This window comes from Hevea brasiliensis, chromosome 10, assembly GCF_030052815.1.
Source record: "Hevea brasiliensis isolate MT/VB/25A 57/8 chromosome 10, ASM3005281v1, whole genome shotgun sequence".
NCBI classification, from domain to species: domain Eukaryota; kingdom Viridiplantae; phylum Streptophyta; class Magnoliopsida; order Malpighiales; family Euphorbiaceae; genus Hevea; species Hevea brasiliensis.
This window is the reverse complement of record NC_079502.1, coordinates 96625412-96645761: the sequence shown is the minus strand read 5'-3', so window position 1 is coordinate 96645761 and position 20350 is coordinate 96625412. Positions and strand designations below refer to the sequence as shown.

The 20350-nt window shown below is 33.6% G+C and overlaps 3 protein-coding genes across 5 annotated transcripts; 2 read left to right on the top strand and 1 right to left on the bottom strand.

The window, feature by feature from the left end:
• Positions 1-2360: 2360 nt before the first annotated feature.
• Positions 2361-7633, top strand: LOC110669978 (uncharacterized). Its single transcript, XM_021831876.2, has 4 exons — positions 2361-2826; positions 5767-6390; positions 6598-6773; positions 6952-7633. The coding sequence occupies exons 1-4, from the start codon at positions 2822-2824 to the stop codon at positions 7560-7562; spliced, it is 1416 nt and encodes a 471-aa protein (XP_021687568.2). The 5' UTR covers positions 2361-2821; the 3' UTR covers positions 7563-7633.
• A 481-nt stretch (positions 7634-8114) lies between these two features.
• LOC110669979 (NEDD8-conjugating enzyme Ubc12) lies at positions 8115-11582 on the bottom strand. 3 transcript variants are annotated; one of them, XR_009140392.1, is made up of 8 exons: positions 11415-11582; positions 10901-11014; positions 9647-9755; positions 9364-9442; positions 9136-9252; positions 8932-9032; positions 8312-8402; positions 8115-8231 (listed from the first exon to the last, which is right to left on the bottom strand). XR_009140392.1 is itself a non-coding variant. In XM_021831878.2 (6 exons), exons 2-6 carry the CDS (start codon positions 11007-11009, stop codon positions 8895-8897), a joined length of 552 nt encoding a protein of 183 aa, XP_021687570.2. In that variant the 5' UTR covers positions 11010-11014; positions 11415-11582; the 3' UTR covers positions 8546-8894. The 3 variants fall into 3 exon arrangements, 2 of the variants coding, with proteins under 2 accessions (XP_021687570.2, XP_021687571.2); XM_021831878.2 differs by lacking the exons at positions 8115-8231; positions 8312-8402 and having other exon boundaries at positions 8546-9032; XM_021831879.2 differs by lacking the exons at positions 8115-8231; positions 8312-8402 and having other exon boundaries at positions 8546-9032; positions 10901-11020; positions 11415-11560.
• Positions 11583-12488: 906 nt separating this feature from the next.
• On the top strand, positions 12489-19284 carry LOC110669984 (dolichyl-diphosphooligosaccharide--protein glycosyltransferase 48 kDa subunit). Its single transcript, XM_021831889.2, has 13 exons — positions 12489-12818; positions 12897-13033; positions 13160-13285; positions 13403-13456; positions 13562-13675; positions 14214-14269; positions 14356-14397; positions 16132-16207; positions 16421-16492; positions 16594-16719; positions 16805-16909; positions 18854-18937; positions 19038-19284. The coding sequence occupies exons 1-13, from the start codon at positions 12548-12550 to the stop codon at positions 19083-19085; spliced, it is 1311 nt and encodes a 436-aa protein (XP_021687581.2). The 5' UTR covers positions 12489-12547; the 3' UTR covers positions 19086-19284.
• Positions 19285-20350: the final 1066 nt, after the last annotated feature.

Here is a 20350-nt window from a genome sequence, read left to right as displayed (position 1 = left end):
TATTATTTCTGTAATAATAGTTCAACGCAAACCACCACACCAGATGGAGTAGGGACCACATTAGCTTAGACATTTCCTTCTAGCTTACCAGCCAACACGTGATGTGGTCCCTATTCATCCAATAACCATATCTTCTCTCTTCACGGGGAAAATAGCAGAGGAACCGCTCAGGCTTAGCTCCCTCTTCTGCTGCCGGTGGTTACAGTTTCCGAGCCACTCAATTCTCCACTAGCTCTGTTGCTGTGTCTCTCCTAATCTTCATCATCACAAATCGATCCATCCCACCCACACATCAGAGGATAAAACATGGGATTCAGAACGACGAGGAGGAGGAGAATCCATTGAGCAATGCAATATTCGTTAATGGAAAGGTGGTCATAATCAGAGATTGAAGAAAGAAACACGAGGAGCGATAGTCGCGCCGTGGACACGTGGGGATCCAGCTAAGCTTGATGGAAATGGTGCAGTGCATCGCAGCCTAGTTGGACTTGGAATTGGAAAACAACAACACCACCGCCCGCACGTGCGGACCTCTCTCGTACACCAACGCATTTTTTATTTTATTTCTTTGGTTCGACGAGTCATCCTTCCTTGTTACTCGAGAGCCACGTGCTCCATTACTTGTTTGATACGCTTCGATATGTTATAAGACTATATCTAATGTGAATTTTATAAAATAAATTTAATTATGTTTAAATTTAATAATGTATAAAAATATGAAATATATACAATATTTTAACATTTAGTTAATAATTTTTTTAGCTTATAAAATAAAAATAAATAATTATAAAATAATATAACTTTTAATTATCCCATAAAATTATAAATTAAATAAATTTAATAAAAAAATTACAAGTAGTAAATATAAACCAATAATAAAGTAATAAAACTCCAATATAATATATAATTAGCTTTATATTTAATAATATTAATTTTTACAATATCATTTACGAGTTAACGAATCAAAACAAGTTAATGAGTTCTCAATCAACTCGTCATGATAAATTAAACAAAAAAATATTAAACCTTTTTATCAATTTTTAATTTTATTTTAATGTTTTAATTTTGAATTTATTATTATAATGATTGATAATGGATACAACTGAATCTAATTTTAAAAATTAAATTTACAATTAGATATAAAAGTTAAATATCTACGAATAATTTTTAATTTATTTAAATATTTTAATTTTAGATTATAAATCTAAAATTTATGAGAATTATAACTAAAGTTTAAAATTAAATAAGAGAAATTTAAATTTTATCCATAAAATTTATAATTATGACAACTAAACACTCTAAACTTAAATTTTTATTACCTAAATTCATAGAATATATATTAGATGAACCGATTTTAATCTTTTGATTGATTTAGTTATAATTTTTAAAATAATCAATTAACTTAATTATTAAAGTATAAAATATTTTTAATACGTTTAATTATCATAATTGTAAATTTAGAGTATATAGTTATTATAAATATAATTTGATTCACAAAATTTAAATTTATCCAAATTAATTTTAAATTTTGACTATAATTATACAAAATCTAAAATGTTAGATTTAATTTTATTCAAAATTGACAGATTTGGCTATAATTATTTTGAGATTAATTTTATTTAAAATTGCAAGATTTGATTATAATTATAAATTATTGTAAACGTTTATTTTTAATATTCAAACGTAAAATTTGATTTTAAAAATTAGATACAGTTGCACTTAAAATTAAACATTAAGATAATAAAGCAAAAATTGAATGGTTGATAAAATTTTAAATTAAAAAAAAAAAAGATTTAGTGTTTTTTTTTTTGCAATTATTCTTAGGTTATAAATATGTCAAATTATGTTAATGAATGAACTCACACTATAATATAATTATATTGACATATCATAAATAAATTAATAGCACAATTTTAATATAAATATAAATAAATTTAATTAGAATAATCTATTTTTGTACTTTTTTGAAATCGCATTGGTATATCGTATCTAAAATTGTCACATGTAATGAAAACGCAAAGGAATGTTCATAAAGCTGTGATGAATAATTTGCAATTTGCATGTCTAGTCCATGTAATTGCAAACCCATCAGGCCATCAACGAGTTCATGTGTGGATTTTGGTAATGTCTCTCTTTCTGAATTCATGGCCCAAATACCTCACAAAAATACTCGCCAAAATCTAATTTTTCAGCATTATCCGACACGAACAAGGCCATGGCAAGAGACAAATAGGGTACACGTTACGTGTAAACATGTCTTGCATCACTTGGGGTCTGTGATCTCATAATCTCTGACTTTTCATCATCTCTTGCAAACAAAACCCAACTCAGCTCGCCACGCATTCATGCAAACATGGAAGATTAAGATCCTTTTTAGACTTTTATTTATATTTTTATACTATTAAATAAAAAAAAAAAAAATTGAAGGCGACCTCTCCACAACTTCTTTCACATTAACGTCCCTTTCGAGTAATCTAATTGATTAACCTCCATTTTCAATCTGGTAGGTCATCACTCCGAGAGGGGTTATTTTTTTAAAGAATCTTCTTAATCCTCCAATGGCCATTTTTGGCGTATCTGTTGGTGTATATAAATATATAGTATTATTCAATTGATATTGGATACAGACACAGAAATAAAGCAATGTGCTTGTAATAAGAAGAGTTGTTGGGGACCAAGACCCGTTTCAAATGCTATGAATTTATTGCTATTCTGGTTTTCTTCGGATTCTGGGCGTGTCTTCGTTTGTGGGTCTTAGTTAGACCCATCTCAGATTTGGTGCTGATCTTCGTTCCAAGTCTGTTTCCCAGAAATCTGTACCATGAAGTAAGTCCTCATCACTCTTTTTCTGGATCGTGGTTTCTTTTTCTTCATTCTGTAAACTTTTAAAGCAGTTCATGGGATGAATCTTCTGGTTTCAATTTTTTTCTACTCTCTTAGATTTTAGGGTTGTGGTAATCATCGCTTGCTATTTCAGGAACAAAAATTGCTAGTTTGGGCTATAGTTTCTTTTCCTTTTTTTCCCTATTGCAAGTGACAATCTGTGTTTTGTGATTGGTGGAGTGATCTGTTTCATTTATTTTTCATGTTCAATATGCTGAAAAATCGCAGGTTTTTCGCTGTTTTACATTTCAATATCTTTATTACGACTATGAGTTCAATTTTAAGAACGCATGAATTGCATTGTGTTGTGAACCGCGGGTAAACTACAAAGAAAAGAAATAAAGTAACACACAATGGTTCAACCTTTCACATAGGCTACATACACATGCATATCGTTAATAATAAATCATCCATTACAATCTCAAACTACCCATCATCCCAATTATACTCAAAGGGTGTTTTCATCATTACCTCTTTGACTATGTCATTTCTTTACCTTAGGCTTAAACCCCTTTCTCTCTATTAGACTGCAACGAGCAAGAGCCCCTCTTCGATAAACAATACCAAATCTCAGCAATTGCCAAAACCACTATTTTCAACGGGCGATACCCCACTCAATGGGTTAAAAGCCACTCTTCATAAGTAACTTTTCATGGGCAAATTTAAGAATAGCACTAAACTTTTTACTATTTTCCTATTTATAGTGTTAATTCTCTAAATTTTAATTCTCTAAATTTTAATCTGATTAGGTTCAATTTAGCAATAACACTAAAATAAGAGTTCTACTCTATATAGAAAATATTCCTTCTTTCTACATTTTTCCCACTCAAATTAGGAAAAGATTTTCTAAATTAAGTAAGATTTTTAGTCATAAATCTAATAATCTGAACCCTTCAAATCTTCATCTTGCGTGTAACTTGCTTCTTCCTTTAAAAAAATCTTCGTGTCGTCAACATTATTAATTTCATATCAAGAGCTTTACCTCAATTTCAACTTTTCATTACCTTAAGGTTGCATATTTCATGTTGTGAGTCTAACTTCTAAATGTCGCAACAGTTTTACTTTCAACCAAAGGTATCTTCAACTCGATGGACAATAATCTTCCTCTTTAATTATGTCTTTTCTTCACCTTAAGCTGAAGCTTTTTTTCCCTCCATGAAACTGCAATAGACAAGAGACTCTCATCAATGGGCAGCACCAAATCCTCAGCAATTTTCAAAGCCCCTCTCTACAATAGGCGACAACCCCATTCCATGGGTTGAAAGTCACTTTTTATGGACAAAGAAGTCAAATAACTTTTCCATCATTCTCTTATTTATAGTGTTAATTCACTAAATCCTAATATGATTAGGAGTTTCACTCAATTGAGGAATAACTCTAAAATAAGAGTTATACTCTATATAAGAAATATTCCTCCATCGTATTGAGGAATATTTCTCCCACTCAAATTAGGAAGAAATCTTCCAAATCAACTAGTACTTTGAGTCATAAATCCAACACGTTGTTACTTTGACTTGTATTTAAAATGTGCCTGGAGTTAAATAAGTTTTGCTTTTACAGATCATTACTTTCAATCAACTTGGCTTGCTAGTGGAAACCATTTTGTTGTTTAAGTTTAATTTGAGACTCAAAAAGCAATTTAATGTTTTTTTTTTCCTTGCAGGATTGTGGAATTAATAATAGTATTTGATCATGATATTGCAAGAATCATTAGGTTGCTTTGTTTGCCATTTAAAGAAACTTGTTGAATTTCTCACCTCAAACACTAGTTGAAGCAATTGAAATATATTTAAGATCAATTATCATGTTCAAAATGCTTATATTTCTGGATAGGTGATATTCATGCACCATTTGAGGTGTATTTGTACTGAGTGAATCTTTTAGTAAGAAACTAATTAGACCATTGATGTATTGATGATGTGTTGTAATCATACCCTATGTGCACAGTAGTACCATTGAGAGCTAAGGTTAAGATTCTCGCTGCACCATTTGTTGAAAATTTTGTCTTCATTTCTGTGAACTTTGTGGGATATTCTGATAGTAAACAAATTTCTAGAATGCATTCTATCCTTTTTAGTTCTTTCTTTTGCTGGATGATAATCATCAAGTCCTTCCTCTTAAACTTCACCTGTTGAATGGTACTGGAGCATTTTTCCTTTTTTAAGGGGGATTTGTAGCTGGACTGGGTACTCATAAATGGTTTTCTATTGCTGAGAGTATGCCAGGAACCCTGAGATCAAATCATCCACTCAGGAATGCTGTGGAATTTGTTTTGAAGACTGGAAATAATATTCGCTTCTCCAAATATTTCAACTTTGCATTAGCTATTGCCTCTGGGATACTGTTCTGATCTCATAAATTATGTTATACTTGACTCGGTTATGGTCCTACAGATCAAAGCTATGACATAAAATTTTGATACCATAGTTAAAGGTGTTATTTACACAATCTCGTGATGTTCCTTTCCATGTTTAATTTTCTTTCCTTGAATCATTGATAATAACTGCATGTAGTCATTTATTGATCAATTCAGTCTAACACTTTAAATCCTCTAGAAAAACTATACACAAGTCTAATCATTTTACATGAATTCATGTATATTATTGAGAAGAGCTATAAATTAAATCAGCTTAGATTTAATATGCACTTAGGCTGGAAATATGGCGGTCAATATGTTGTAGAACATCTAGTGTATAAAGGTGTCATGCTCACATATATTATGGTAGCTTCTTCCCTTCTGAATGCATAAGCTTTCTATTCTGGAAAGATATCGAACTCCATGCATTTTCTTTTTCCAATTAATTTGTTTGACCTCTTGATTGAAGTTTTATTTCGTGTATTGACTTTTTCTTCTTTTTTTTGGCAATATTTTACTATTCACAGAACAAGAAAGATTTTTGGGATTTCTCTTTCTCTCATTCTTATAAACTTGGCTGCTATAATGGAGCGTGCTGATGAAAATCTCCTTCCTGCTGTTTACAAAGAAGTTAGCGAAGCTTTTAATGCAGGGCCATCTGATTTGGGGTATCTTACTTTCATAAGGAACTTTGTGCAGGGACTGGCATCACCCCTGGCAGGTGTACTAGTTATAAATTATGATCGCCCTGCAGTTCTTGCAATGGGGACATTATGCTGGGCCATATCAACTGCTGCAGTGGGTGCAAGCCAGCATTTTTTGCAGGTTGCATTTTGGAGAGCTGTAAATGGTTTTGGACTAGCAATTGTGATACCAGCATTGCAGTCTTTCATTGCTGATAGCTATACGGATGGTGTAAGAGGAACTGGATTTGGATTGGTAAACCTTATTGGTAACATGGGTGGTATAGGAGGTGGTGTGCTCGCGACTGTCATGGCTGGCCAGCAGTATTGGGGCGTCCAAGGATGGCGTTGTGCTTTCATCATGATGGCAACGTTGAGTTCAACAATTGGATTTCTTGTTTTCTTATTTGTTGTTGACCCAAGGAAAACAATCAATACACCTCGCGATGCTTGTGAAAGATACAATAGGTACCAATCATTTGCATTAGATACTTTAGTTTCATCACCTATTTTGATGTCTATTATTGTTTACATTTGTTCTGCATATCATCTTTAATGATCCAAAAATGAATATTCTTGGATGTAAACAAATTTTATCCTTTTCTGGGTAAATAGGTTAGGAAGTTGATATATTTTCTTCTTTTATTTTTAGTCATTTAGTTGTTTTGGCTGCAGGAATGAGTTGTTAGAAAGGAGCAATTCTAGTGTATCTTCCATTTGGACAGAGTCTTGGACAGCCATGCAAGCTGTTATGAGAGTGAAAACATTTCAGGTTATTGTTCTGCAGGGCATTGTTGGTACTTTACCATGGACTGCCATGGTGTTCTTCACTATGTGGTTTGAACTAATTGGTGAGCAAATGGAAAATGGCAATGATTATGATACATTGTTGATGTGGATGAGTATGATAACACCAATGGAATGCCACAATAAATTCTTTGCCGCATGCCTGTTTTCCTATTTACGTGACAAATATTGCTATTTATCTTATTTACATTCCTTATTGATATTGGCTGCTCTCTTATTCAGGTTTTGATCATAATAGCACAGCATTCCTCCTAAGTCTCTTTGCTGTTGGATGTTCATTGGGGGCCCTCCTTGGTGGATTGATAGCAGATCGAATGTCACATATTTACCCTCACTCTGGTCGCATCATGTGTGCACAATTCAGCGCCATCATGGGCATTCCATTCTCTTGGTTTCTGCTTAAAGAAATTCCTCTGTCAGTGAACAGTTATTTCACTTTTGCTGTTACAGTTTTCCTGATGGGGCTGACTATCAGCTGGAATGGCCCTGCTGTTAATGCGCCAATGTTTGCCGAAGTAGTCCCTGTAAAACACAGAACTATGATTTATGCATTCGATCGTGCTTTTGAAGGATCACTCTCTGCTTTTGCTGCACCCTTAGTTGGAATTCTTTCAGAAAATATGTTTGGTTATGATTCAAAATCTATCGATCCGGTTAAGGGTTCTGTCCAGCAGGCTTCTGCCCTGTCAAAGGGGCTTCTGTCAATGATGACAGTTCCATTTGGTTTGTGTTGCTTGTTTTACACTCCATTATACAAGTATTTTAGGCAGGATCGTGAAAATACCAGAATGTCAGGTTTAAAAGAGGTAGAGACGACACGAGAAGCATTGTAAGGATTAAATCATGTGATAATTGACACGCATTGACTTTTTACAGAATTATTTTAGTTGAGAATTGATACTCAGTTTTTTTGCTTGGTTGAAGCATATGCATTAAAGCAACTTATCCATACAATAGGCTATAGGCAGCACGTTGTTGAAGCCATGTAGTGAAGAATTATCATTTTTTGTTCTGATGAGAAAGGTTAGTTGTAATAAACATGGAATGTGAGCCCTATGACATTTTGAGGAAGATTCGGCCATGGCCTGGTTAAGACCTTGAACCGGAATAGGATTAGGTCTGTTAAATATAGAACTGGCCCTTCAATTGCCCAAGGGTTTGAACTGGTCCTGAACTTTGCATTCAGGGGGCTGGTTTTGGTCCTCCTCCTTTCCAACCTTGTATTGAAATCAGACTAAAACTGGCAGCTTAGCTCTGCAATTCGATTCTGGTTCTGGCACAAACCGTTTTTTCTTTTTTTTCTTTTTTTAAAAAAATAGAGGACGTGACGTAGGAAAGTGCTGCATGGACTAATAAAATCAAACCACTCAAAAATAAAAATCAAATTCAGAACAAGAACTGTTGTTATTGAATCAGATCATAATCGATTCTAAATCGTCTTGAACCAAAACTGGCTGAAATTGCAAACTGATACGATTCCAATTTAGCCCTACAGTTCAGTCCTGGTTCCAAAAAAAATATTACATATTGAAGTACCATATTGTTAACTCAAAGCTTAATTTTGATTTCTAATAATGCATACCTTGCGAAAGTTGTGCTCAACGGAGATAGGCAGGGTTTCAATACTCATGAGACCGTCCTTCATTGCCTACATTATTTGCATTCTGCCGTGCCTGTATTATATAATATATACAAATCTTAAATGCCGCCCACACTCATGCAATCCACATCGTACAGCCCTTCTATATAGTCTTTGCACACCTCTAATATTCGTCAAGAATCATTATAATGACTAGTGATACCATAAAATATCAACTGAAAGAATAGCAGATGTTCATTTCAAGACCACGAAAGGTATGGTAAGAACCAGGTGTCATGCTATGCACAAGTGTGCACATTAAGGACTGACAAAGCGTAATTCTCTAAGCCATACACAGAGTCTAGCCTAGTCACAACATGTTAACATACAAATCACATCAGATGAGTTACAGTAACATACAAATTATGTTTTTGTTTAAGTTGCACTTCTAGGAACTAATGCCCCCAACTCCAAACAGAAAATTGAAAAAGACGACAGAATGTAAATTGCAGATAAATTTTACAACCACAGGCATTCAAGCATGGATAACTTAAGTGAAATGGCACTTTGCGCTGCCAAACGAAAGCTAAATACACCGTGGAAAAAAGGTTTGCCCCACGTACCCTCCAGCCATAGCTCTTCTCACATTAGACTCGAACATTTTTGGGTTATCCCTCAACACTGCAGCAGCATCATGATTAAGGGGATCCTCATAATTTGGTTCCTGCACACAAATTTAAGAAGAAATTCATTTTTTTTTTTTTAAAAAGAGATATCAAATGGCTAAAAAAATACAGAAATTTACTAGAAAAAACATTAAACAATACCGTGAAAAGATGATATAATCCATATATGACAGTGTTTATATTGAGGACAGGTTTCCAGTCTTCTCGCAAGATGTTGAGGCAGACATTTCCTTCCAAGTCAATGTTAGGATGATAAACCTAGGAGTTGGATGTTGAAGGTCACATTAAAGACAAACCACCATAAAATTGCAACTAATTCATGCAGGAAAAGATGTCTTAATAATGTAAAAATAATATTGGCCAGTTTACCTTGGTCTTGCACTTAACCTTCGGTGCCTCATGTGGATAGATGGGAGAAACTTGAAAAGAGAACAGAAATGTGCCACCTCTAATCACAATTAAAAAGTATCAGTTAAATAATTGTTGATAGAAATCAGGCAAACTTTGAGATTAAAGCATAGAGAAACTCATCTTTCTGTACAAAGAAGCAAATGTCAGTTAAAAAAAGAAAGCTAAAACATTACAGATTAATTTTTGCAGTGGTCCATGATTACTTGTCTTAAGTTCTAGAGGCAAGATGGTTTATCCTTACAAATAATATCCTTCGTCTGGTCGGATTGAAACCTCAAAATTCATCAGATTGTCCTTGCCATCGGGGAATGAAATGGTGCATGATTTAGGCAGGTTCAGCTCAGAAATATCTGCAGGGAAAAAACAAATGTAGTGTAAGGAAACACTAGGATAAAAGTTAGTTGATGATATTTCTTGGTTTCTAAAACCAGAAGGATAAGACAAACATCATTGAGCAGCATATTCAAAGACTCAATCCACTTCCTCAAAGAAGCATTATAAAGACTTATTCCATAAAGCTGGTCATATTTGTACCATGATATCTATTTAATGATTACTGCCCTATTAAAGTACCAAAAGCAAATAGATATTTGTATGCATTCCTTTTGCCTTTCCATTTCCAAACATTCTGGAAATTTCTGCCCAAGATCACATGATCAACAAATGTATTCGACAATATCTTTGCTATTTCCCTAAGATTCCTAGCACTAGTTTAACAATTGCAACAACTCAAAAAATGATCTGCAATATCTCTTGAACACCTTTCAACTATATCCATAAAAAAATAATAATAAATAAAATAAAATTAAATAAGCAAAACACCAACAAAACTGTGTGAAGTACATGGAAATTTTGGCATGGGAAAAAACTGGTGCAGTATGTGACAGATGCCATAATTGCTTTGGGTTTGATCTGTATCACCTACAGCTTGCCAATCAAGCTTCACAAAAGCAACTAGATCATCATCAACTCTAGGCCTATAAGCCATGAGAGATTGAATAAAGAAGTGTCACAGCTCCTAAAATTCTGTTATACACAATAGTCAAATTCCTAAATCAGAAATTTCCCAAGAAGCCTGATCCACTCTACTTGACACAGCAAAAGGCACTAGAAATTGTATTATCCACTAACAATATAAAAACACTAGGAATGACATGAATCTCAGCATATTCTAGAAGTTAGAAAACTAAGATTAGGTGTCTAAATATAAATTTAAACTGTTAAAGTAGTTTCAGTAACTACATGACCTTTTAAAACCAATTCATAATACACATATCTCTAAACTTTAAATTCAATAACTAGACCCCTCTTAAACCCAAAAGGAGAACCAAATAACCTTATGCACCATTGATATCATACAATTAATAGAATCCATTTCCTCTAGCATCTCATTTCCTTCCTCCGCTTTTAAGTTACAAATAAAGGCACAAACTAATAACCATATAAGTGGATAACGACTCTCAAAAACACGAAATACAACAATAGAGAGACGAACCCTTATGAAGACGTAATTCTCCAGCAGTTTGCTTTTTGATGGGTACCCCTCCATTGGCATTTTCAGCAAGTTCTTTCTGCTTCTCCTTTACTTTAAAAAGCCGAATCATAGCTCCTAAATCTCAAAACAAATTATTCCCAGATATCACACGCATCAATATCAACAAACCCATCAACAATACTCAATTAACCGATCAATAAATAACACACCCACACACACGTATCCATGGATTAATCGAGGAAAAATAATTTCAAATTCAAACAATAAATTTCTTAAACAGATCCTAAACTTTATATTCCTATTTAAAAATTAGAACAAAAATGAAAAAAAAAAGAAGCAAAATCCATTCTACGATCCAATTAGCTAAAAACCTAAGAAAAATCTCAACAGTAAGAGCAAAATCACAAAAGAAAATAAAGATAAACATCAAAAAAAACGAAAGCAGCTTAAAATATAATTAAAAAAAAAAAGGAAAGTCATATAACAAGGAGGGAAGTGAGAGATAGATGGGCACCTGGTGCAAGGAAAGAAATGGACAGAGAGAAGAAGTAAAAAAGGTAAAAATTTGTGTGATTTTGAGTGAGGAAGGGAGGAGGAGAGTAATATATATATATATATGTAAAGAGCGCAGACAGATTTGGCAACAAATGACGACGCGTTCCTCTGTTTCCAATGCTCAAACTACCTTCTACACTCGGCTAGGTCCGGCTCAAAATCAGAATCAGAATGAAATGGTTTAATTTAATTTGAATTTTAATCAGAATTAATCAATTTTAATAAATTCGAAATGATATAATTTAATTTGATTTAATTTAAAATAGAATTTTATTTAAAAATAAAAAGATTTAGCTAATTAATTTAATTAATTAAAATTAAAAAAAAAATCTCTATAATTTCAATCCCCTTAATCCAAACCGGTTCTGTAGCGCCCACCGTCTACTCCTTTCCCGTGGAATGATTAGCGATATATATCAATTTTTTGTATGTATTGCTTTTTTTTCATGCTCATTCATTAAAGCAACTTTTTATAAGATATATTCCATTTATTAATTAACTTTTATTTAATTTTTTTTTATTTTATAAAAAATAATTTATATATAAAAATATTTTCATAAAAATTATTTTTTTAAACATAATTTTTATAAAAATAATTTTATTATTACAAAATTAAATTAATAATATTTGTATATATTATGTATATATAAATATTTTTAATTTTTTAAAAAATAATTTATTTTTTAAAAAAATAATTTAATTTTTGTAATTAAAAAATATTTTTTTACAAAACAAAATATAACTTAGTGAAATTGTTTTTTAAGAGAGGTTTTGGTATTCCTATTCTTTTACGTGTACTTTAATATTGTTTTGAACCTTTTACTTAAAAAAATTAAAATTTTCATTGTAAATATAAAAATTAACGAAATAGAAATAAAACATAGAAATAATGATTGATGGAAACAGAAACGTTGCTTGTGGTTTCAAAAGAAAAAGAAAAAAGAAAACAGAAACGTTTCGTTTCGACGAAAACTAGGCGGATATTAAACACACGAAACTCCGAAACTCATTTTCAACAGCTCAAATCATTTGCTGGTACTTGTGCCAAAACCCTTTTGGATTTGAGAGAGAGAGAGGGACGGAGCCGCGGCAATGGAGAAACTCTCCATCTCGATACTTCTAACGATCTCCCTGCTCCCCTTTCTCTGCTCCTCATTCTCACCGGAATCCCCAACCGATCGCCGCATTCTTGTCTTGCTCGACGACTTCTCTTTCAAATCCTCCCACTCCATTTTCTTCAACTCACTTAAGTCTCGTGGATTCGACCTCGATTTCAAGCTCGCCGACGATCCCAAGCTCGCACTTCAGAGATATGGGCAGTACTTGTACGATGGGTTGGTTCTCTTCTCTCCTTCGGTTGAGAGTAAGTTCATGTATTCCGATTTGCTTCTAGTGTCACTTGCACGGATTTTTTTTTAATTCGTACCATTCTTTTGGCCAGGATTTGGAGGTGCATTGGATTTAGCAGCTGTGCTTGACTTCGTTGACTCGGGCCATGACTTGATTGTAGCCGCTGATGCTTCTGCGTCTGATTTGATTAAGAGCATCGCCACCGAATGTGGAGTTGATTTTGATGAGGTCAGTGTAAAATTCGTGAATCATTTAGTGGATTTTACTTGGATTTATTATGAACATGGGTTATCCGTCGTTATTATTTTCCCATTTTCAACTTTATTTTTTGATAGAGTTTATTCAACACTGCAGGATCCGTCGGCTATGGTCATCGATCACAAAAAATATGCGGTCTCGGAGATCGAGGGTGATCACACGTTGATTGCTGCAGATGATTTGATTCAATCTGATGTTATACTGGGAAAGACTAAAATTGAGGTTAATTTGATTGTTCTGTTCATTTCCTATATTTCTTGTACAAATTTATATATGATAGCATATTTTGTAAAATTTAATGTTTTAACTTCTGAATGTTTACTATTATGCATTAAACAGGCTCCTGTACTTTTTAAAGGTATTGCACATTCTATAAATGTGGCCAATGGCCTGGTAAGGTTAAATATGGCTTTGATTATTTCTTTGCTAATATAGCTAAAGTTAAGAGCGTACATAGGTTAACGCTATTGCTTGCTTCTCTGTTGTATATTTGTGTAGGCCTTGAAAGTCCTTTCAGCTTCTCCTTCAGCATATTCAGCTAATCCTAATTCTAAGCTGTCAAGTCCTCCATCACTCACCGGATCTGCTATCTCATTAGTTTCAGTAATGCAGGTAAGTTGCATCTCATTATCAACCAAACTCTTATCTCTCCTCCCCCTGCCCCTCATTGCCAACACACTCACGAGCCCGCGCTCGCGCTCGCGCACAGAGACATATACAAAAGCATTCATGAGTTGACATGGTGAATCTACTGCAATAAATGTTTTCGTTTTCTGATTTCTTATTGGATTTATGTAGATTTATAGTTATATTCTCGCGTCAGGTTCTGCTGGCCAAGTGGCCATTCTATTGGTGTGCCATTATGCATGTCTTTGTAGCTCTAGAATGAAGATATTTACATCTTCCGATTAAGCAAGAAGGTAACTTTGATATGTGGTTCTGGTGAATGTGTCTACTTGATGGTATAATAATCTCCATAAGACGTTCTAGTGGGTTGATAGATAATGCTTCTCTGTTCATAGTGACACTGCATTAATTATTTGACTATAATGGCCCAGTGGCAATTATAAACTTTATACATAGCTTGAGCTTTGATGAAAAGAACTTTTAGGAGTATATTCTCTTTGTTAACAGTGTTTACATGATGCAGGCTAGAAACAATGCTCGAATTATGATTACTGGCTCTTTGGATATATTTAGTAACCGGTATGTAATTTTCTGATGTTTCCTGCTCCATTGTATCTCTAACGAATATTTATTCATTGATGGAATCTCCTTTTTATGTGATTCAGATTTTTCACATCAAGTGTGCAGAATGCTGAGAGCAAAATAAAGTAAGTCAAGCACTTAATATTAATGTATTTTTTTTGTATGGATCTATTGTGGGCTTCTATGGCTTCTTATTCTTTATTCTTATTCACATTGTACTTCTATAGGATAATTCTATAAATCAGTTATCTTTGTCCACCATATAAATATGCTTGTTGGGTCTGGGTTTATAGGTATAATGCAATAAATTGAGGCTGGCGACCTAATTGTTAATTCATTTCATAGAGTACATAAAATTTACCCTAATATGTTGTCTTAAGTCATATTTGTTACTTGTTAGTTGAATACATAGGGTTTGTTTGGCGTTACTGCTAGAGCTGTTGAGAAAAATATTTTCTTAAATATATTAGTCCGAGAGTATTAAAAATTAAACTTGATATGTTTTAACCTTAAAAACACTAAAATAATAAAACAACTTGTTTCAAACTGCTTTTTTTAATATTATCTAAAACGGTGCTTTTTTCTAAAATGCTCTTTTTTAACCATGAAACTTAATGCTAATCATGCTATAGTTGTCAAAGGCACAAGGCATTCAATACGCTTGATGCATAGGCACCAGGTGCAAAGTGCAAGTGTGTGGTTGAAGAATATGAGGTGCATAAATATTAAAGCTTGTGTAAAATACATATATAATGTTTTCAATTTTTAGTGGTATTAGTTGAATGCAAGAACAATAAAAAAATCATAATAACACATGAATACTGTGAAGAAGATAACTAGGATGTCTTCAACATAAGTTATATGCACGGTAGAGTAGAGTGCAAGGAAATCATGAACACAGAATATAACCTCAAGCCATATTAGTTTTGCAAAATCCTTGTGCATGCAAGAGTAAAAAAAGTAGCAAAACACCACTAAGCATTGTACAACACACAAATCAATGCTTCTTCCTCGTTGCCCATCAACTTTAAAAGGTCCTTTCCTCATCTATATTTTCTAACAGAATAGCCCTATACCTAGAAGCACTTTGTTTGCCACTACACCAGAGACTCAACTTCACTAGAAGGGGGAGAGGTAACTTCAGCTCGAGATCAAAACTCCAAATCCCATCATGATATTCACCTTGTAAATGTTGATTCTGTGCTATTGTACTTATTTCATTAACATAAATAGAACAATCCAATGGTAAAAACCAAATCACTATGAGATTTTAGTGAAAAAATCCTCAGGTCTTTAAGGTGCACCCATTACACCTAGACACCCCTTAAAAGCACTCAAGCCTTGCCAGGGAACAATCAAGGCATGTGACCTTGGGCTTGGGTGAACTTTGCAGCCTAGGTATGCCTTTGACAGGTGACAACTATGGACCAATATCATGCCAATGGCCGGCTGTACGTTCCTATGTTAGACATTTATTAGAAGACTTCATTTTTTGCCCTCCTTTTGGTAAAAATCTCATATGGACAAATGTGATGTTGTTTATGTTTGGTTCTACTTTAAGGGGTTAAGGGTGGTCCTCCAAGCTTATTTGTATTCCATTTTCCTGTTAAATGATTATTGTGGAATATATTGTAAATAAATGCATTGGCGTTAGAAACTGCTTTCAAACAACGTACATCTGAAGAAAGGCCCAACCATGATGGTAGATTTGAATGTGCTTCCTTTCCTGTAGATTTGATTATGGAATCGTCATCTGAGCAAGTTCATGGATTACCATTCAGATGCATGTGTTTCATTCTGCCTTCACTGTGTTCTTCTGAATAGCACATAGTGATATTTTTCTATGATTTTAACAACAGATATGACAAATCTGGTAACGAGCAGTTTGTGACTGAACTTAGCAAATGGATCTTCCATGAAAGAGGTCATCTAAAGGTGAGATGGATGTAACAGATTTTGGATTATTATTTTGTGTTAATAACATATGAATGCAAGTATTCCGAGGAAAAATAAATAACTAATTTATCAAGGGAGCTTAGATTATTGATATCATGGCTCTCTCTGGCATATGGTTCTAAATTTAACTTTACTTTTTGTTTCCTTGCCATGTGTTGCATAATAGTTATAAAATCCTGTTCATGGCTCCAGGCTGTTAATGTTAGGCACCACAAAGTTGGGGAAGCTGATGAACCTGCAATGTATAGGATCAAAGATGATCTGGTAACACCTCCACTTATTTTGTTCTGTTTGAATTTATGTTATGAGGAGTTAATACTGGAAGAGAGAAATTACTGCTGCCCAAAAACTTTATTTGATTCCAGGACTTTTCTGTTGAGATATATGAATGGTCTGGAAAGAGCTGGGAACCATATGTGGCCGATGATGTTCAGGTTCAGTTCTACATGATGAGCCCTTATGTGTTGAAAACCCTCTCGACTGACCAGAAGGTAATAGTATATTTGGCCTCTTGTTATTTATTTTGCAACCATATTCATATCAGCATCTCAAATCATTTGTATACCTGTTTCTCAGGGTCTCTATCATGCATCATTCAAGGTGCCTGATGTCTATGGGGTTTTCCAGTTTAAGGTCGAGTATCAGAGGCTTGGATACACTAGTTTGTCTCTATCCAAGCAGGTAAGCTCCTTTTACTGTAATACTTTTTTTCTCTGCTTTAATATTTTAGCAACATTCCTGCTTAATATTTTTGCATTAGTTGATGCAATTATGATTTTGCCTGCAAGTTGCTTATGTTGAGGCCTGATGAAAAAAATATATATATAAACCTTTATACAGATTTGCAATTTTTTCTTATCCTTCTAATTTTGTCAATTTTAGCCTGATTTGAAAAGTGAGTTGCAATTTTGTCTTAGGCAAAATTTGGGAAAAAAATTATTAGAATTTTTTTATTAGTATTTTTTTACTTTTGCCACTTTTCTTTCCACGCCCTCCTCCCTCTTGCCGAGCCCCATGCTACCGAATAATGGAGACCACTTGACTAGTTCCTTTCATCGTTCTTCAACCGGTGACCGCGCATTTTAGAGTATTATCTAGTGTCGGTGGTAATAATGGGATTTTGAGTTGTGGAATTTCTGATTCTTTGCACATGCAACGCGATATTCCACCTAGAGGTGGTGGAAAGAAAAAAAAGTAGAAGAGAAGAGATGAAAACAGAGAAGCAGCAGCTAAATTTGATGAAAAGGATTTCTAAAGACTTGGAAAAAAATTTTCTTGTATGGCATATGGTGGAGTTTGGCCGCCATTTGATGAGCGAGGTCAAGGGAAAAATGATTTCAAGAAGTTAGAACTCTTCTTATTTATTTTATGGTTTACTCTGTAGCTTTGGGCTCAAGAATAGAGAGGGGGATGAGGTGGGGGGTAGGAAGGAGAGAGAGGGTAGAGAGTTTGGAAAAGGAAAAGAAATTTTAAGTTATTCTTTATTCTAATAACTAATAATGAGCACTAAAATATACTTCTGAAATTTCAATTTTAATCAAGTGGACAAAAGTGCAAGTAATTTTTATATAAGGTTAAAATTGAAAAAAATTAAAAGAACTGGACAAAATTGCCAATCTGTGTAAAGGTTTGAATTTTTGGGTTATATATTGTAGGACCAAGTGGATATAGTTTGATTTGTTTATTCCTTATGAAAGGGAAAGCAAATAATGGGTCTTTTTGTCATTGTTGTTAGAGTTGCTATCAAGAAAAATTCCTCCTTAAATATGTTAATTAGATGGTATTAAAAATTAGTTTAATTTTAGGGTTATTTTGTAGCATTTGACTCAACAATAAAGAAGGGGGTGGGGTGGGAAGAGGGATAGAGTAAGGTTAGAGGGTTAGGAAAAAGTAAAATAAATTTTAGGTTAGTCTTTATTCTAATAAGTAATAATAAGCACTAAAATATACCTTTGAAATTTTAATTTTGATCAAGTGGACAAAATTGCAAATAATTTTTCAAATAAGGTTAAAATTGAAAAAAAAAAAAACAGAGAGAATTGGACAAAATTGCCAATCTATGTAGAAGTTTGGATGTTATGATTATGTATTGTATGACCAAGTAGTGTACATAGTTTGAATTGCTTATGAAAGGGAAAGCAAATATATGGTTACAAAGTGGAGTGAACCAATATTTTTAGCACAATATATGATAATACAAGTTCTAGCTTGTGCCAATTTTGCTGCATGCTCATCTAGGAGAAAACAATTGGAGATATAATATCAGGCAGCCCAAATATCTATATTTGGGACATCATTACAAGCAGGGTAAAAAACAGTTGATTAGCGATCTGGGGCCTGGCACAAGTGGTTAGGCAGTGGAGATTATAGGTTTGAGTTGCAGTGCTCTCCTCTTATACACAAAAGAAAGGGAGTGTGGAGGGGAAGAGTTTATCACAAATTATGTTCCTTTTATCCTTGAATTTGCCAACAAATTTATTCATATAATTGTTTAATGAAAATTATTGATCTATTCTTGTAAGCTGCTAATAATATGCACACAACAAAGAATTCTACTTCATATCACGTTGAAAACCTCACAAGTTATTTGTCTTAACTGATAGTAATGGAAATTGTGAATGGCAGATTCCTGTTCGGCCCTTCAGACACAATGAATATGAAAGATTTATAACCACTGCCTTTCCCTATTATGGAGCTTCTTTTGCTACGGTGCTCTCTCATTCTCACAAAAACTGAATTATTGTTGTTTGTAGATGTGGGAAGGTTAGTGTGTGTGCATGCACTAAGCATTTTGTCTTGTTGACTGCAGATGGCTGGCTTCTTTATCTTCAGTTTTGTCTACCTGTACAACAAGTGAAGTCCTGCTATCATAAAGAGGATTGAATTGCTTTGACATGATTAGGATTTCTTTCAAGCCTTTACGAGAAAAAAATTTTTTTTTTTTTTGAGGGCTGCTTTTGCGAAATTTGCACCTCAAATTTGTTACTTAGCACAGAATCAGTGGATAATATTATCGCACTTAAGCATCATCCAGCATCAATTTCAGTTTTCTCCAACTGGGTAGTAGCGACTATTAACTACACGGAGTAGGGTGGTTTAGCATTAGTGTTGGTGTTGAGAAAACAGCTCCTTAAATATGTTAAGAGGCTATTAAAAATTAATTGTAAAATAAACTTGGCGTGGTTCTAGTCATAAGAGCTCTAAAATGATTAAGTGACTTTTTCAAACTGCATATGAAATTGTGTTTTTTAAAAAAGGCAGATTTAGACTAATTTCAGAAAGACTGAGAAATCTTTTCAGATATAAGATTTGATGTTTCGAATGTTGACGAGGACTTGGGTTGCAAGTCTTCTCCGTTTGCCTGGAACATATGTTAGAAAATTTAATTCTTGAAGTTGTATTTTTCTCCCTTGGCATAAAAGCGTTGATTTGACTGCAGGTATTTTGCATGTAACTACTGATTTATTTGTGTCTCCAAGTTAGGCACGGATGTGTATGAGCATGTATTGAACACAAAACCTGTTTCTAGAGCTCTTACCAATTCAAGAAGACGTGAAAATGCCAGTTTTATGAGTCCACTGTGTTGATGCATTTAGGCATGGGACTCTGGGAGAAGTCCGGTTTCGCTCTGTGGGCTGGAGGTAGTCCACGTAAGCTTCACATCTGTTGTTGTATGTTATCGTGTCAACATTATGTATCTATCACATCAGTGTATTTATTAATAGAGTGACAAATTAAATTAGACGAAATGACAAAGTATTTTTTTCCATTAAAATAATTTTAAACAATTCTAAGTTAAATTCAATCCCAATTTAATTTAAACAATTTTAAGTTAAATTCAATTACAATTTAATTTTAACTATTTTGATTTAAATCCGGATCGCGCCAATGTCTATATCCATTGGGACAATGGAGAATCATTTGTCTCTCTGTTTGTAAGAAATTATTAGAGACTGTTTGGTTAATCTATTAGATGCAGCTGATAGCTAACAGATATTCAAATAAGTGAAATATAATATTTAGTAAGTTTAAACAGGTGAATTAGAGTGTTCGATAAGTTTAAAAAAATAAAATTAATAGTTGATATGGTACTCATCAGCTGCAGTTGTATCAGTTCTATTT

Excerpts from the sequence above, each read along its gene's own strand:
- LOC110669978 (XM_021831876.2), top strand. Across the intron at positions 6,391-6,597 it reads GCTTGTGAAAGATACAATAG|GAATGAGTTGTTAGAAAGGA; the intron begins GTACCAATCATT and ends TTTTGGCTGCAG. Across the intron at positions 6,774-6,951 it reads TATGTGGTTTGAACTAATTG|GTTTTGATCATAATAGCACA; the intron begins GTGAGCAAATGG and ends TCTCTTATTCAG.
- LOC110669979 (XM_021831878.2), bottom strand. The coding sequence starts at position 11,009 with ATGATTCGGCTTTTTAAAGTAAAGGAGAAGCAGAAAGAACTTGCTGAA. Across the intron at positions 9,756-10,900 it reads AGAATTACGTCTTCATAAGG|ATATTTCTGAGCTGAACCTG; the intron begins GTTCGTCTCTCT and ends TTTTCCCTGCAG. Across the intron at positions 9,443-9,646 it reads CCAGACGAAGGATATTATTT|AGGTGGCACATTTCTGTTCT; the intron begins GTAAGGATAAAC and ends AATTGTGATTAG.
- LOC110669984 (XM_021831889.2), top strand. The coding sequence starts at position 12,548 with ATGGAGAAACTCTCCATCTCGATACTTCTAACGATCTCCCTGCTCCCC. Across the intron at positions 13,034-13,159 it reads GTGGAGTTGATTTTGATGAG|GATCCGTCGGCTATGGTCAT; the intron begins GTCAGTGTAAAA and ends TCAACACTGCAG. Across the intron at positions 13,676-14,213 it reads CATTAGTTTCAGTAATGCAG|GCTAGAAACAATGCTCGAAT; the intron begins GTAAGTTGCATC and ends TACATGATGCAG.